This window comes from Eptesicus fuscus, chromosome 12, assembly GCF_027574615.1.
Source record: "Eptesicus fuscus isolate TK198812 chromosome 12, DD_ASM_mEF_20220401, whole genome shotgun sequence".
Lineage (NCBI taxonomy): Eukaryota > Metazoa > Chordata > Mammalia > Chiroptera > Vespertilionidae > Eptesicus > Eptesicus fuscus.
The window spans coordinates 88,797,984-88,811,717 of record NC_072484.1 but is presented as its reverse complement, the minus strand read 5'-3'; the positions used below and the strand labels follow the sequence as shown (position 1 = coordinate 88,811,717).

At 50.5% G+C, this 13,734-nt stretch overlaps 1 protein-coding gene across 1 annotated transcript in view; it reads left to right on the top strand.

Moving 5' to 3' along the window:
* DSG2 (desmoglein 2) overlaps window positions 1-13,250 on the top strand; it is a 32,621-nt gene extending 19,371 nt beyond the window's left edge. The window contains exons 7-15 of the mRNA XM_054724044.1: window positions 783-923; window positions 1,056-1,241; window positions 1,601-1,866; window positions 3,222-3,364; window positions 3,550-3,777; window positions 5,495-5,722; window positions 9,634-9,755; window positions 11,229-11,564; window positions 12,204-13,250. Of these exons, the coding sequence (XP_054580019.1) occupies window positions 783-923; window positions 1,056-1,241; window positions 1,601-1,866; window positions 3,222-3,364; window positions 3,550-3,777; window positions 5,495-5,722; window positions 9,634-9,755; window positions 11,229-11,564; window positions 12,204-13,250 (2,697 nt within the window). The remainder of the gene's footprint in view (window positions 1-782; window positions 924-1,055; window positions 1,242-1,600; window positions 1,867-3,221; window positions 3,365-3,549; window positions 3,778-5,494; window positions 5,723-9,633; window positions 9,756-11,228; window positions 11,565-12,203) is intronic.
* The last annotated feature ends 484 nt before the right edge of the window (window positions 13,251-13,734 follow it).

Below are 13,734 nucleotides of genomic sequence, written 5' to 3'. Positions count from 1 at the left end.
GTATTCTCGCCATCACTTCCAAGGTAGAGAAACCGCGCTGTGAACAGCACTCTGGGCACAAACTGGTGTAAGGAGAGACTCATCTCCTGATAACATCACCAATGACTTGTTTAAGAAATTGACTGCTATCACCAATGAACCTGTTTTTAAAATTGACTGCTATCACCAATGACATCTTTAAGAAATAGACTAATAGCACCAATGACATGTTTAAGAAATAGACTAATATCACCAATGACATGTTTAAGAAATAGACTAATATCACCAATGACATGTTTAAGAAATAGACTAATATCACCAATGACATGTTTAAGAAATTGACTAATATCGCCAATGACATGTTTAAGAAATAGACTAATATCACCAATGACATGTTTAAGAAATTGACTAATATTAAAGAAATTGACTTATATCACCAATGAACATGTTTTAAAAATTGACTAATATCACCAATGACATATTTAAGAAAGTGACTAATATCACCAACGACATCTTTAAGAAATTGATTTACATCACCAATGAACATGTTTAAGAAATTGACTAATATCACCAAGGACATCTTTAAGAAACTATCAGCAACTCCTCCAGGCTCCTATGCCCCTTCTGGAAAATCGCTGACATCAAATAAACATCTTCACACGAATAACAGCAGACCATGAAACTTACTTATGAGTACATTGCACTGCGGTGCATTTCCTTGATGGTGACGTGACTAAAAGCAGGAAGACAGGTTTGTTTGGAGGGCTGATGCTCACCCAGGGGGTATTTGCATTGCCCTGCAGGAACACAGCAGCTACTCTCTGACGGTGGAAGCCAGAGACGGCAACGAAGGAGAAATAACAGATAAGCCCGTCAAGCAAGCTCAAGTTCAGATCCGTATTTTGGATGTCAATGACAATATACCCGTGGTGGAGAGTCAAAGGGTAACTACTATTTTTATAACCAATGTATCCACTTATTCATGTTAGTTTTACCTAAAAAATGTATGACGTGTGTGTGTGTGTGTGTGTGTGTGTGTGGCATTAACATGAAAGTCCTGTGTTCCTGACTTGCAGTATGAAGGGATGGTTGAAGAAAACCGCGTCAATGTAGAAGTGATGCGCATAAAAGTGCTCGACGCAGATGAGAGGGGCTCGGATAACTGGTTGGCCAATTTTACATTTGTGTCAGGAAATGAAAGGGGTTATTTCCGCATAGAAACTGACAATCAAACTAATGAAGGAATCGTGATCCTTATTAAGGTAAGTACTGTGTATGTAGCCCTTTCCCCAGAACAAACCCATGGAACCAGTTTAAGGGATATTAACTGATATTGAATGTCCATTAACTTCCTTGAGAAATCACTTCAAATTGTTCAGAATAAATATGTTTTTTTAAGTGACATTGACCTTTAAAAAAATTGGGGATGTTTCATAATCATCCTTCACAGTTACGAACATCCACGTTGGCAGATTTTTAAATGCATGTTATCAATGTGAGTTGGAATACTCAGGGCTGCTGTGTTAAATTGTCCTATCCAACATTAAAATCACATGTGGTGCATGTGTGTGTGTGTTCTGTGTTCTCTTTTGAACAGTTCCCTTTGATTTTGCCTTTCTAGGCATTAGATTATGAAGAAATGAAGCATCTTGACTTCAGCGTCGTTGTCACTAATAAAGCCCCTTTCCACAAGTCAATTAAGAGTAAATATAAGCCGACATCCATCCCCATCAAAGTGAAGGTGAAGAACGTGAAAGAAGGCATTCATTTCAGAAGCAGCACCATCTCCATTCGCACCAGCGAGAGCATGGAAAAAACAAGCCTGAGCCGAGTAATTGGGAAGTTTCAAGCTTTTGACGAAGACACCGGACAAGTGGCCCGTGCAAAGTAAGAGGCGGTGACGAACAGCGGTGCTCGTTGTACCTTCCTCTCAGTGCCTGTTCACAACAACATCACAATGAAGGGTGACCCGCTCATTTCTGCCCACCCAGCACTGCGATTCCCCAGCGGCCTGTAGGTTAACTGCCCCAGGGCTGTACCTGCCACTGTTCCCCGGCCCGTTCCCTCCACCCCGAGTGTGCGGCAGGGCTGGGTCCCTCGCCTCAGAGAGTTCTGGCTAGCAAGGCTGAAAAACAGCAAAGAAAGTAGCAAATTTTATTGCAAATTCCACTTGGTACCAGGTTGGTTAAAAGAAATAGTTGCCGCATGGATTTTAATGTGGAGAAGCCAGTTTCATTTGCACATCCACCCTGGAAGTGACTTCATTGAAGCCATGCTGTTAGGTGCAGGGATGGAGGAGCCTTTGACCCTGGTCTCGGTCACGGTGGCTTTTACTCAGATACTTGGGCTGAGAGCCCACCAGATGGCACCACTGTGCCCTCGGGAAGGGCCGGGGCTGGGCCCCGTTAAAGCACCTTAGGTCTGCACGCTAGGTGAAAATTTCAGAGTAAATGTACATCGTAGGTGGCAGGTCCATGCCATGGAAGACGAACCTACAGAACGGTTCCTGACGGAGCCCAGGTGGTCACTCGGGTGGGACTTAAAGCAGCCGCGCCTGCCGCCCAGACGTGCAGCCGGCCCCGCCGTCAGCCGGGCTGTTGGGTCGCTTAGCTGTCCTGGCGCCTGGGACCTCTGGCCTGAGCGCCCCTAGGTACCAGCACTTTATGAAGGAGTGTGTCACCGTGCGTGGTCAGCCACAGCAAGAACCCTGCGTGCCCTGCAACCACCTTTCCTTTGGGTGACTTCTTTTTAAAATATATATTGTTTTATTGATTTCAGAGAGGAAGGGAAAGGAGAGAGAGACACAAATCAATGATGAGAGAGAATCGTTGATCGGCTGCCTCCCGCACGCCCCACACTGGGGACTGAACCCGAAACCTTGGCATGTGCCCTGACGGGGATTAATCCGTGACCTCCTGGTTCATAGGTCGATGCTGAACCACTGAACTTGATGACTTCTTCTAATGGAATTCATCATCCAAGAGTAGCAAATTGCCTTTTCCCAAAATAATATTAACTAACGGCCTCCGCTGTGTTTTCTGCAACAAGGAAGGTTCCAAAATAAGTGGCGTGTGCAGTAAAGAGAGGGGCTTTTAGGATAGTTTCAGGAAATTAAAAACATTTCAAGTTAATGCCTGTAACAAGAACATATACAATGAAGCAAAAGTTAAACTTGAGTTTGTAAATATTAGAGTCACAGTTTCTCCAGAATTCAAAATTGATTTTGTGTTTGTTTTAAACAGATATACCAAATTGGAAGATATAGACAACTGGGTCTCTGTGGATTCTGTCACCTCGGAGATTAAACTTGTAAAATTTCCCGATTTTGAATCCAGATATGTCCAAAATGGTACATACACTGTAAAGATTTTAGCTATCTCAGAAGGTAAGTTATTAAGTAGATATTTTGGATTAAAAGATATTAGGTGATCTGACTATGAAAAATATCTAGGATAGGAAGTGTCCTCATTTGTTAGGACCTTCTTATGAAAATGGCAAGAAAATTCAAACTATGCTGGTTATCAGCAACAGAATCAGAATTTACGTATATTTTTCTTCCCTTTCTTTAAGATTCTCCTAGAAAAACCATCACTGGCACTGTTGTGATCACGGTGGAAGACATCAACGACAACTGCCCCACCCTGGTGGACCCGGTGATGAATGTCTGTGATGACGTGCAGTACGTGAACGTGACCGCGAGGGACCTGGACGGGTACCCAAACAGTGACCCTTTCACTTTCGTCATCGTTGACAAACCAGCTGGCACGGCAGAGGAGTGGAAAATCATACACAAAGAAAGTAAGCCAAGTCACTGGCTGACAGATCAAAATATTACACAAAACAAGTGGAGAGCCTTTATGCTAGAGGCTGGGTTTCTTTTATCAATTATACTAAAGGCCTGGTGCACGAATTCGTGCACGGGTGGGGTCCGGCCGGCTCGCCCCAATCAGGCAATCGGGCAGGGCAGGGGGAGGGGATGCGGGCGGTTGGTGGGCCAGCCCCACCCCCTGGTTGAACTCAGGTTGAACTCCCGGTGGAGGGGACAATCTGCATATTATCCTTTTATTATATAGGATTTCCAATACAGTTTTCAAAGGTTATAAAATGAGGTTTCGAACCTTGGGCATAGTGTCCTTTATCTGGCTCGAATCCAATATCCCATTCGCAACAACAGAAGAGGGAGAGAAGAAAAATCACCCAATGCCCAGCTGATCGCTGGGTGTTCTCTAAATTGCTCTTGAAGATGTGGTTGTGTCTCACAAGCTGTGGGGCACCTTGCCCGTCTAAGCAAACAAGTAACATCTATTGATCACTGACCACGTGCCAGGCACTCTGCTGGCCCTTCAGACGCATGACCTCATTTAACCCTTCCTCCATACCATTATTCCTTCATTCTGGCTGAGGAAACCTTGATTTAACTAGAGTTCAGTAGCTTGCTCAAGGTCACGAAGTGGGTGAGTGATGGACACCCATTAAGGAGGGTCTCTGTGACCCTCCCGGCCAGACAGCCTTATGCTGTGGCCACATCCTGCACGTGGCTATCCCAGCAGGTAAGTCCGCCCTCTTGACGTGAGCCTCCGGTGCCCGCCCTTCCGGTGGTTGTGACCGTACAGAGACCTCCCCGGAGACTTTTCCTAAACAATTAGTGTTTGTTTTCAAAACGTTTCAAATATCATACCCATGTTCTTCTTAATTTACAGATCTAATGTTAAACATTTAAAGTTTAACAACTCTTCACAATCACTTCACAGAGCTTTCATAATGTTAAAGCTGGTGACGGCTACCATGGGGTTAATTATGCTCTTCTCTCGACTGTCTGTTTGAAATTGCCTGGATACATTTTTTTTTTTTTATGAAACGCTAAAATAAAGGTCATTCAATAGAAGTACCACTTGTGTGTCACTATGTTCCCAGTACATAATATAGTTTATAGTATTTGGCAAACCACACACATTTGTGAAGGCTGATCATCGTGAAGGTAAGGCAGGTCTAACTCCTATTCTTTGCTCTTCACCCACATATTTGGAGTGTCTGGACTAAGCAAGAAATTAGACCAAACCCTTTTCATACCAACATGCCAGCCCACCTCTGGGGTGTCTCCAAAAGGGGATAGTTTCACCTTCCCTTCCCCCGAAAAGGAAAAAAGAAATAGAGCTATGTAGAAAGGATGACGCTTCTAACTGGTGCTAAATATTACTGGCCACTAAAAACTGTTTCCAGCCCAGCCAGTGTGGCTCAGTGGTTGAGCATCAACCCAGGCACCAGGAAGTCACCAGGTCCATTCCCGGTCGAGGGCACATGCCCAGGTTGCCAGCTCAACCCCAGCAGGGGTGGCAGGAGGCAGCCAGTCCATGTTGATGCTTCTCTCTCATCGATGTTTCTCTCTCTCTCTCTCTCCTTTCCTCTCTCCCTAAATCAATAAAAACTTACTTTAAAAATAAAATGTTTCCAGAATTCCCTCTTGCCCTTCCTCGGCCATCACTCACTGTCGTTCCTCTTGCCTCCTCCCCCACAGGTACCAGCGTGCTGCTGCAGCAACGCGAGCGGAGGCCGGGGAGCAGTGACATCCAGCTCCTGATCTCAGACAGCCAGGGCCTCAGCTGCTCCGAGAAGCAGGTCCTGAAGCTCACGGTGTGCAAGTGCCTGGACGGCAGCGGCTGCGTGGAGGCGCTGCGCGGCGCCTACGTGGGGCTGGGGCCCGCGGCCATCGCGCTCATCATCTTGGCTTTGCTGCTCCTGCTGCGTGAGTGTTCTGCTGGCTCCTTCGGTCACTGGGCTTCCCGGGAGTTGGTACCAGAGGAGCCGTGGGTTCCTTCAGTTATCCTCACCCACTGAACACGGAGGGCGAGGGGGGACAAGGACTGATCGTTGGTGAATTCACCGAAGGTCATTAGAGCGTGCCTCAGAACTTGGTTGGATAAAAATGTATCATTTTCTGATTTAAATCACCAAGGCTACCATGCATGATCTTCAGCAACCTTTTAACATAGACATCGGTGGGGTCCCCATTTAAAAAAACACAGCATTTTTTAAATGTTTAAATTACAGTTTACATTCAGTATTATTGTGTATTAGCTTCAGGTGTACAGCATAATGGTTAGACAACCATACACTCTACTACCCGTCCCCCCTGGTATTTCCAGTACCCACCGGGCACCGTACAGTTATCACAGCATCACTGCCCACATCCCTGTGCTGGACCGTGTGTCACTGTGACTGCTTTGTAACTACCAATTTGTCCTCCTTGACCCCTTCACCTTTTGCACCCAGTCCCCCAACCTCCCTCCCCTCTGGGAACCCGCAGTCTGGTCTGTGTCTGTGAGTCTGCTTCTGTTCTGCTTGTTTGACTTGTGTAGTTGTTCAGATTCCACATGTGAGTGAAACCCTCTGGCATCTGCCTTTCTCTGACTGACTTCACGTAGTTGGGGTCCCCGTTTGAGGAGCTCTGAGGCAAGGACCTGGTCTCTGCTTCGCTGCCCAGCGCCTAGGTCAGCGCCCTGCCCACAGGAGGCACTCAGACAAGATCAGATACAAGGCTATTTCACAGGCTCATCTTATTCTCATTCATCTTCGCTTTACACATTCACCTGGTCAGAGCCCACCTCCCCGACCCTCTGCGTGGCTTCCCCTGCATCTCCCCCGACCCTCTGCGTGGCTTCCCCTTCATCTCCCCGACCCTCTGCGTGGCTTATCCTTCATCTCCCAGACCCTCTGCGTGGCTTCCCCTTCATCTCCCCGACCCTCTGCGTGGCTTCCCCTTCATCTCCCCGACCCTCTGCGTGGCTTCCCCTTCATCTCCCCGACCCTCTGCGTGGCTTCCCCTTCATCTCCCAGACCCTCTGCGTGGCTTCCCCTTCATCTCCCCGACCCTCTGCGTGGCCTCCCCTTCATCTCCCCAGACCCTCTGCGTGGCTTCCCCTTCATCTCCCCGACCCTCTGCGTGGCTTCCCCTTCATCTCCCCGACCCTCTGCGTGGCTTATCCTTCATCTCCCCGACCCTCTGCGTGGCTTACCCTTCATCTCCCCAGACCCTCTGCGTGGCTTCCCCTTCATCTCCCCGACCCTCTGCGTGGCTTATCCTTCATCTCCCCGACCCTCTGCGTGGCTTCCCCTTCATCTCCCCAGACCCTCTGCGTGGCTTATCCTTCATCTCCCCGACCCTCTGCGTGGCTTATCCTTCATCTCCCCGACCCTCTGCGTGGCTTCCCCTTCATCTCCCCGACCCTCTGCGTGGCCTCCCCTTCATCTCCCCAGACCCTCTGCGTGGCTTCCCCTTCATCTCCCAGACCCTCTGCGTGGCTTCCCCTTCATCTCCCCGACCCTCTGCGTGGCTTATCCTTCATCTCCCCGACCCTCTGCGTGGCTTACCCTTCATCTCCCCGACCCTCTGCGTGGCTTATCCTTCATCTCCCCGACCCTCTGCGTGGCTTATCCTTCATCTCCGCGACCCTCTGCGTGGCTTATCCTTCATCTCCCAGACCCTCTGCGTGGCTTATCCTTCATCTCCCCGACCCTCTGCGTGGCTTCCCCTTCATCTCCCCGACCCTCTGCGTGGCTTATCCTTCATCTCCCCGACCCTCTGCGTGGCTTCCCCTTCATCTCCCCGACCCTCTGCGTGGCTTATCCTTCATCTCCCCGACCCTCTGCGTGGCTTCCCCTTCATCTCCCCGACCCTCTGCGTGGCTTCCCCTTCATCTCCCCAACCCTCTGCGTGGCTTATCCTTCATCTCCTCCGACCCTCTGCGTGGCTTACCCTTCATCTCCCCGACCCTCTGCGTGGCTTATCCTTCATCTCCCCGACCCTCTGCGTGGCTTCCCCTTCATCTCCCCGACCCTCTGCGTGGCTTATCCTTCATCTCCCCGACCCTCTGCGTGGCTTATCCTTCATCTCCGCGACCCTCTGCGTGGCTTATCCTTCATCTCCCAGACCCTCTGCGTGGCCTCCCCTTCATCTCCCCGACCCTCTGCGTGGCCTCCCCTTCATCTCCCAGACCCTCTGCGTGGCTTCCCCTTCATCTCCCCGACCCTCTGCGTGGCTTATCCTTCATCTCCCAGACCCTCTGCGTGGCCTCCCCTTCATCTCCCCAGACCCTCTGCGTGGATTGCCCTCACCGGGCCCACAGAACTGAGACTTCTGTGCTTCCCAACAGTGAGGACCCATCCTGCCTGCCTTGCGTGTCCTCCAAGACCTCAGGGTTTCTTTCATGAGAGAACCAAGGGCTGCAGTCTCGGGTCACGTGGAAGACCACTGCCCTTGACCACTGAACGTGGGCAGAGGGCCATCTCCGAGGCAGCCCCGCTATTTCAGTGACAGGGAGAGCTTGGCGAAGCCGTCAGTAGGTGCACATCACTCAACAGTTTACAGTGTGCTGTCGTACCATCGTCTGTGCTTTACAGACACATAACAGTGACTTCCCGCAGTTCCCCAAGCTGGTAGGGAGGTACTGGAGTGGGGATTCCCAGCACTGCCTCTCACTCACATTCCCAGGGGCCTACTGTGGCACTTGGCACCTGGTACACCCTTGACAAATATTTGTTGAATTTGCACAAATGTTGGAACTGCCCCTGGCTGATTTCAATCTTATTATCTCTCACAGTAGCTACAGTGACTCTGCTGTCAACTGTTAACATAAAACATGTCTAGGGAGTCGTCATTTCGTCATTGGAAGCTGCCCAGTGGGAGTGGCAGTAACACCCAATTCTGGTGTACTGTGCACAGGTGTAGTGAAAGCCTTTACGACCTTGATCGAGAGGCCAACATTGGCCTTCACTTCCTCCTGGAGGTAGAATGAGATTTAAGGGGGGAGCTCTGAAATTGTACTGCGTTCTAGATCGGTCCTAAAGGTTTTAATGCAGAATCGTTTTAGAAAGTAGTACTCAGGTAACTCAAAGGTAGATTTGAACCTCCAATCCCTTTTGAGTCTGCCTTTTGCCCAATTCTACTCTAGGAGGAAGTGGTGAAGTACTATAGAAATTCCATTTGAGCATGTTAAAATGTTTCTAACCTTGGGAGCTTTTGGTTTTTTTAACACTTTTTTGTTTTTGTGTGTGTTTTTTTGGATAGTGGATATTCTCATATTAGAAGTGAAAGTGGCCTAAGAGAACCACAGGGTCTTGGGTTTGATTCCGGTCAAGGGCATGTACCTCTGTTACAGGCTCCTCCCCGGCCCAGGCCCTGGTCAGGGCACGTGCAGAAGGCAACCAATCCATGGGTTTCTCTCACATCAATGTTTCTCTGTCTTTCCCTCTCTCTAAAAAAATCAATGGAAAAAAATCCTCAAGTGAGGACTTAAAATAAATAAAAATAGATGAAAATGGTTTTAAAAATTGAAGACTTTAAGTTGGTTTTGATGATTTAGATACTATTGTATTCAGTCTTGGTGTTCCACTCAGTACCCAGACACTGCCTCCTCCTGACGGACAAGGCCCCTGGATCTGTAGGACCCCACATCCTGCCTGTAGACTTTGGTGTGCCTCTCCCACCACCAGCTCGGCGAGACTGGATCAGGGTGAAAAAAAGAGAAAGGAACAATAGGGCTATAAATAAGTGAAGACTGAATTCCAGGAAGTGATATATGCAAATTCCAAAATTCTATGACACATTTAGAATTAAGGTGGGGCTAACGTTTTTGTGCTTGCTTTTGTCCCGTCCAGTTGTGCCGCTTCTCCTGCTGATGTGGCAGTGCGGGGAAGGCGCCAAAGGCTTTGCGCCCATCCCTGGCACCATAGAGATGCTGCACCCTTGGAACAACGAAGGGGCACCACCTGAAGACAAGGTCAGGTCCTGGGATGAGCATGAAACTCGTCTTTTCCGATTTAAAGGGCCCCTGGGAAGTGTTTCTAACGTGTTAGGTCATGAGAGAGTAATGGGGTCCTTACAGCTTTCATTCGCATGCCTTCGAATGAAACGTATTTTGTGTTCGTTGCCAGGGCAGAGTGGGGGGGCTTTGCTGTACTGTGGCAGCTCCTGGGTTACAGAGAATGTAGAAAAGGGGTCAGGTCGTGACATGGGGAATGCAGAACAAAGGTTAGAGAGAACAAGAGTGTGTAGAGATTTAGGATGAAAACATTTCTTATTACCAATATTAAATGGGCAGTTTTCACAACCAGATGTTCCTGCATTTTCATTTCCTCAGTACGTAGCGTTGGCAGAGGTAAGCCCACCACCCATTACAGTTGTAAAAGACTGTGAAACCCCCTATTCTACCTAATAGCATCTCCTGTTACCTCTTCATTGAGTCTTCACCCTGAGTCTCTCATCACAGTCTGCAGTGAGCTTCATGTCGAACAGGATGTGATTTAGCATCCAGTGTCCAGGAACTCAGAACCACGGTGGCTTAAGTATACATGTGGGCGGTCCAGGACCAACATGCTGATCCCATATGGCGGCCGGCTCCTTTTTCCTTATTGTCCCTCCACAGATGAGTTCCATCCCCTGCCATCTTCATGCTCCAGACACTAACTGCTGTCCCCACATTCCCCAAAGCAGACAGGAGAAAGGTGAAGACCCGCTCCTGAAAAACATTCCCATAAGACACATCCCCCATATCTGCCTGAAATCCCATCCAGCAGCCTTAGTCAGGTGGCACTTTCTACCAGCAATGGAGGCTTAAAATAGAAACTGTATTTGCGATGACCATGTGTCCAGCTAGACAAAAAATAACAGTTCTATCATCATAAAGAAGGCTTTAAACTCGAGGAAAGTTGGAATGCAATTGGTGCCAACAGAGTAAATGAGCCATGACAATATATATACATATATATATATATATATATATATATATATATATATATATATATATATATATATAAAATATGCAGTGTACCCTCAGGAGTTTGACCACTCGCTGTACATGCACTGACCACCAGGGGGTGGCATAGAGCAAAGGAAGACCCCGGCCAGCAGCCAGCAGCTGGGGAAGGGAGGCCCTGGCCAGTAGCTGGAAGGCCCAAATCGGCCCTGATCGCTGGCCAGGCCTAGGGACCCTACCCATGCACGAATTTCGTGCACCAGTCCTCTAATATTTAAGTAGCTTTTGTTTTCTCCTTGCATTATAATCATCTAAAAAAACAGGAAGGTAGAAGGGGGGTCTTCAGAAGACTCAAAGAAAAGTTATTCAACCCAAAATCGTTTTCCGAATTTGTTTCTGTGGGAAGAGCTTATTGTGTGCCCGTGTAGCTCAGATCCTACCACCCAGACGGACCCTTCACCCCTCCGACTCAGTTCTCCACTGCCTTTGCCCTCCCAGGTGGTGCCATCGCTGCTGACAGCGGATCACAGAGAGAGTGTGGCCGTGGGCAGCGGCGCGGGAGGCCTGGCGGCCAAGGAGACGGCCGTGAAGGCAGGCAGCTCGGCGTCCTTCACCAGAGTGCAGCATGACATGTCCGAGGTGGACGGGCGGTGGGAGGAACACAGGAGCCATCTCTCCGGGGGCACCACCCAGGTCACAGGGACGGCAGGAGCCCTCCGAGGCGGCGAAACCATCAGGACCACCAGGGCCACGGGGATCTTCAGAGACATGGCCGCAGCTCGCGCGGCTGCTGGTGCCATGAGTGAGGAATTCTTAGGGAGCTATTTCACTGAGGTAGGTTGGGAGGAACGCGTGTGATTAGGCTAATTATTGCCTGTGTGATTAGGCTAATTATTGCCTGTGTGATTAGGCTAATTATTGCCTGGGATCTGGATGGCACTTTGTCGTTTCTTATTTTTAAAGAGATTATAGACAGGTAACGAGGGGAGAGAGATGCAACCCACTGAGCCAGTCCATCAGCTGACTTACGTAGTGACCACCAATGACCCCCGTCTTTTTTTTTCAATATATTTTTTACTTTTTAATATATTTTTTTATTGATTTCAGAGAGGAAAGGAGAGGGATAGAGAGATAGAAACATCAATGAAGAAAGAATCATTGATCAGCTGCCTCCTGCACGCCCCCTACTGGGGATCGAGCCCACAACCCAGGCAGGTGCCCTGACTGGGAATTGAATCATGACCTCCTGGTTCATGGGTCAACACTCCATCACTGAGCCATGGCGACTGGGCTCACAATACTAATATTTTTTAAGACTACTGGCCAACGTGTTGTCGGATGCCCTTCAGTGTTGGTACCTAATGCTTCCTTAGCATTCGTTCCAGTTACGTATTTTGGGCAGGAATATATAGAGTCTCGTCCTTAACCGAGGTGGTGTCACTAACCCTGCGCCTGTTTGTACTTCCCTTTTAGAAAGCCGCCTGTTACACTGAGGAAGATGACAGTCACACGGGCAAAGACTGCCTCCTGATGTACTCGCAGGAAGATGCTGAGTCGCTCCATGGTTCCATAGGCTGCTGCAGTTTCATTGAAGGAGAGCTGGATGACCACTTCTTGGATGACTTGGGATTAAAATTCAAGACCCTGGCTGAAGTCTGCTTGGGCCGAAAAATAGATATGGATCTGGAAGTTGAGCAGAGGCCAACGCCCGTGAGCGAAACCGCTTCCCACTCACTCTCCGAGCAAACGAGGGTTCATTCCGAGAGTTCCTTCTCCTCGGGAGGGAGCTTTCCGGTTCCCAAACCTTTGCACGGAGCAAATGCAGAGGAAATCACTCAGGAAATAGTCACCGAGCGGTCTGTGTCCGCTAAGCAGGGCCAGAAGGGAGCCGCCCAGCTCCCTGACGCCCTGGCTGCCGGAAATGTCATCGTGACAGAAACGTCCTTTGCCACGGGCCCCACTGGGCCGCCCCCGGCGGTGGTCCTGGGTCCCCGACAGCCTCAGGGCCTCATTGTGACGGAGCGGGTGTACGCGCCAGCCTCTGCCGTGGTGGATCAGCACTATGCTAATCAGCACTATGCTAATCAGCACTATGCTAATCAGCACTATGCTAATGAAGGAAACATCACGGTCACCGAGAGGGTCATACAGCCTAGCAGGGGCCTGTCCGGTGCCCTAGAAGGCACCCCGCACCTGCCAGACGGACACTACGTGATGGTGAGGGAGCGAGAGAGCTTCCTGGCCCCCAGCTCGGGCGTGCAGCCTGCTCGGGCCCAGGCCAGCGCAGCAGGCGGGCGGAGTGTGACCGTGACCGAGAGGGTGCTGACACCCGCTTCCACCCTGCAGTCCAGCACCCCAGTGGCCGCTGAAACGGCCGTGACGGCCAGAAGGACTGTGGTTTCCGGAGCTGGAATCCCTGGCCCTCCGCCCAGTTTCAGCTCCGAGGAGTCTGGTTGCACTGTAACCACCGCGTCCACCAGGATCTCTCAGCGCAGCACCGTGCAGCACCCCTACGCCTGAGCAGCCAGCACCTGCCGCCCTCACCCCTACGCCTGGACAGCCGGCACCTGCCGCCCTCACCCCTACGCCTGGACAGCCGGCACCTGCCGCCCTCACCCCTACGCCTGGACAGCCAGCACCTGCCGCCCTCACCCCTACGCCTGAGCAGCCAGCACCTGCCGCCCTCACCCCTACGCCTGAGCAGCCGGCACCTGCCGCCCTCACCCCTACGCCTGAGCAGCCAGCACCTGCCGCCCTCACCCCTACGCCTGAGCAGCCGGCACCTGCCGCCCTCACCCCTACGCCTGAGCAGCCAGCACCTGCCGTCCTCACCCCTACACCTGGGCAGCCGGCACCTGCCGTCCTCACCCTACGCCTGAGCAGCCGGCACCTGCCGCCCTCACCCCTACGCCTGGGCAGCCGGCACCTGCCGCCCTCACCCCTACGCCTGGGCAGCCGGCACCTGCCGCCCTCACCCCTACGCCTGGGCAGCCGGCACCTGCCG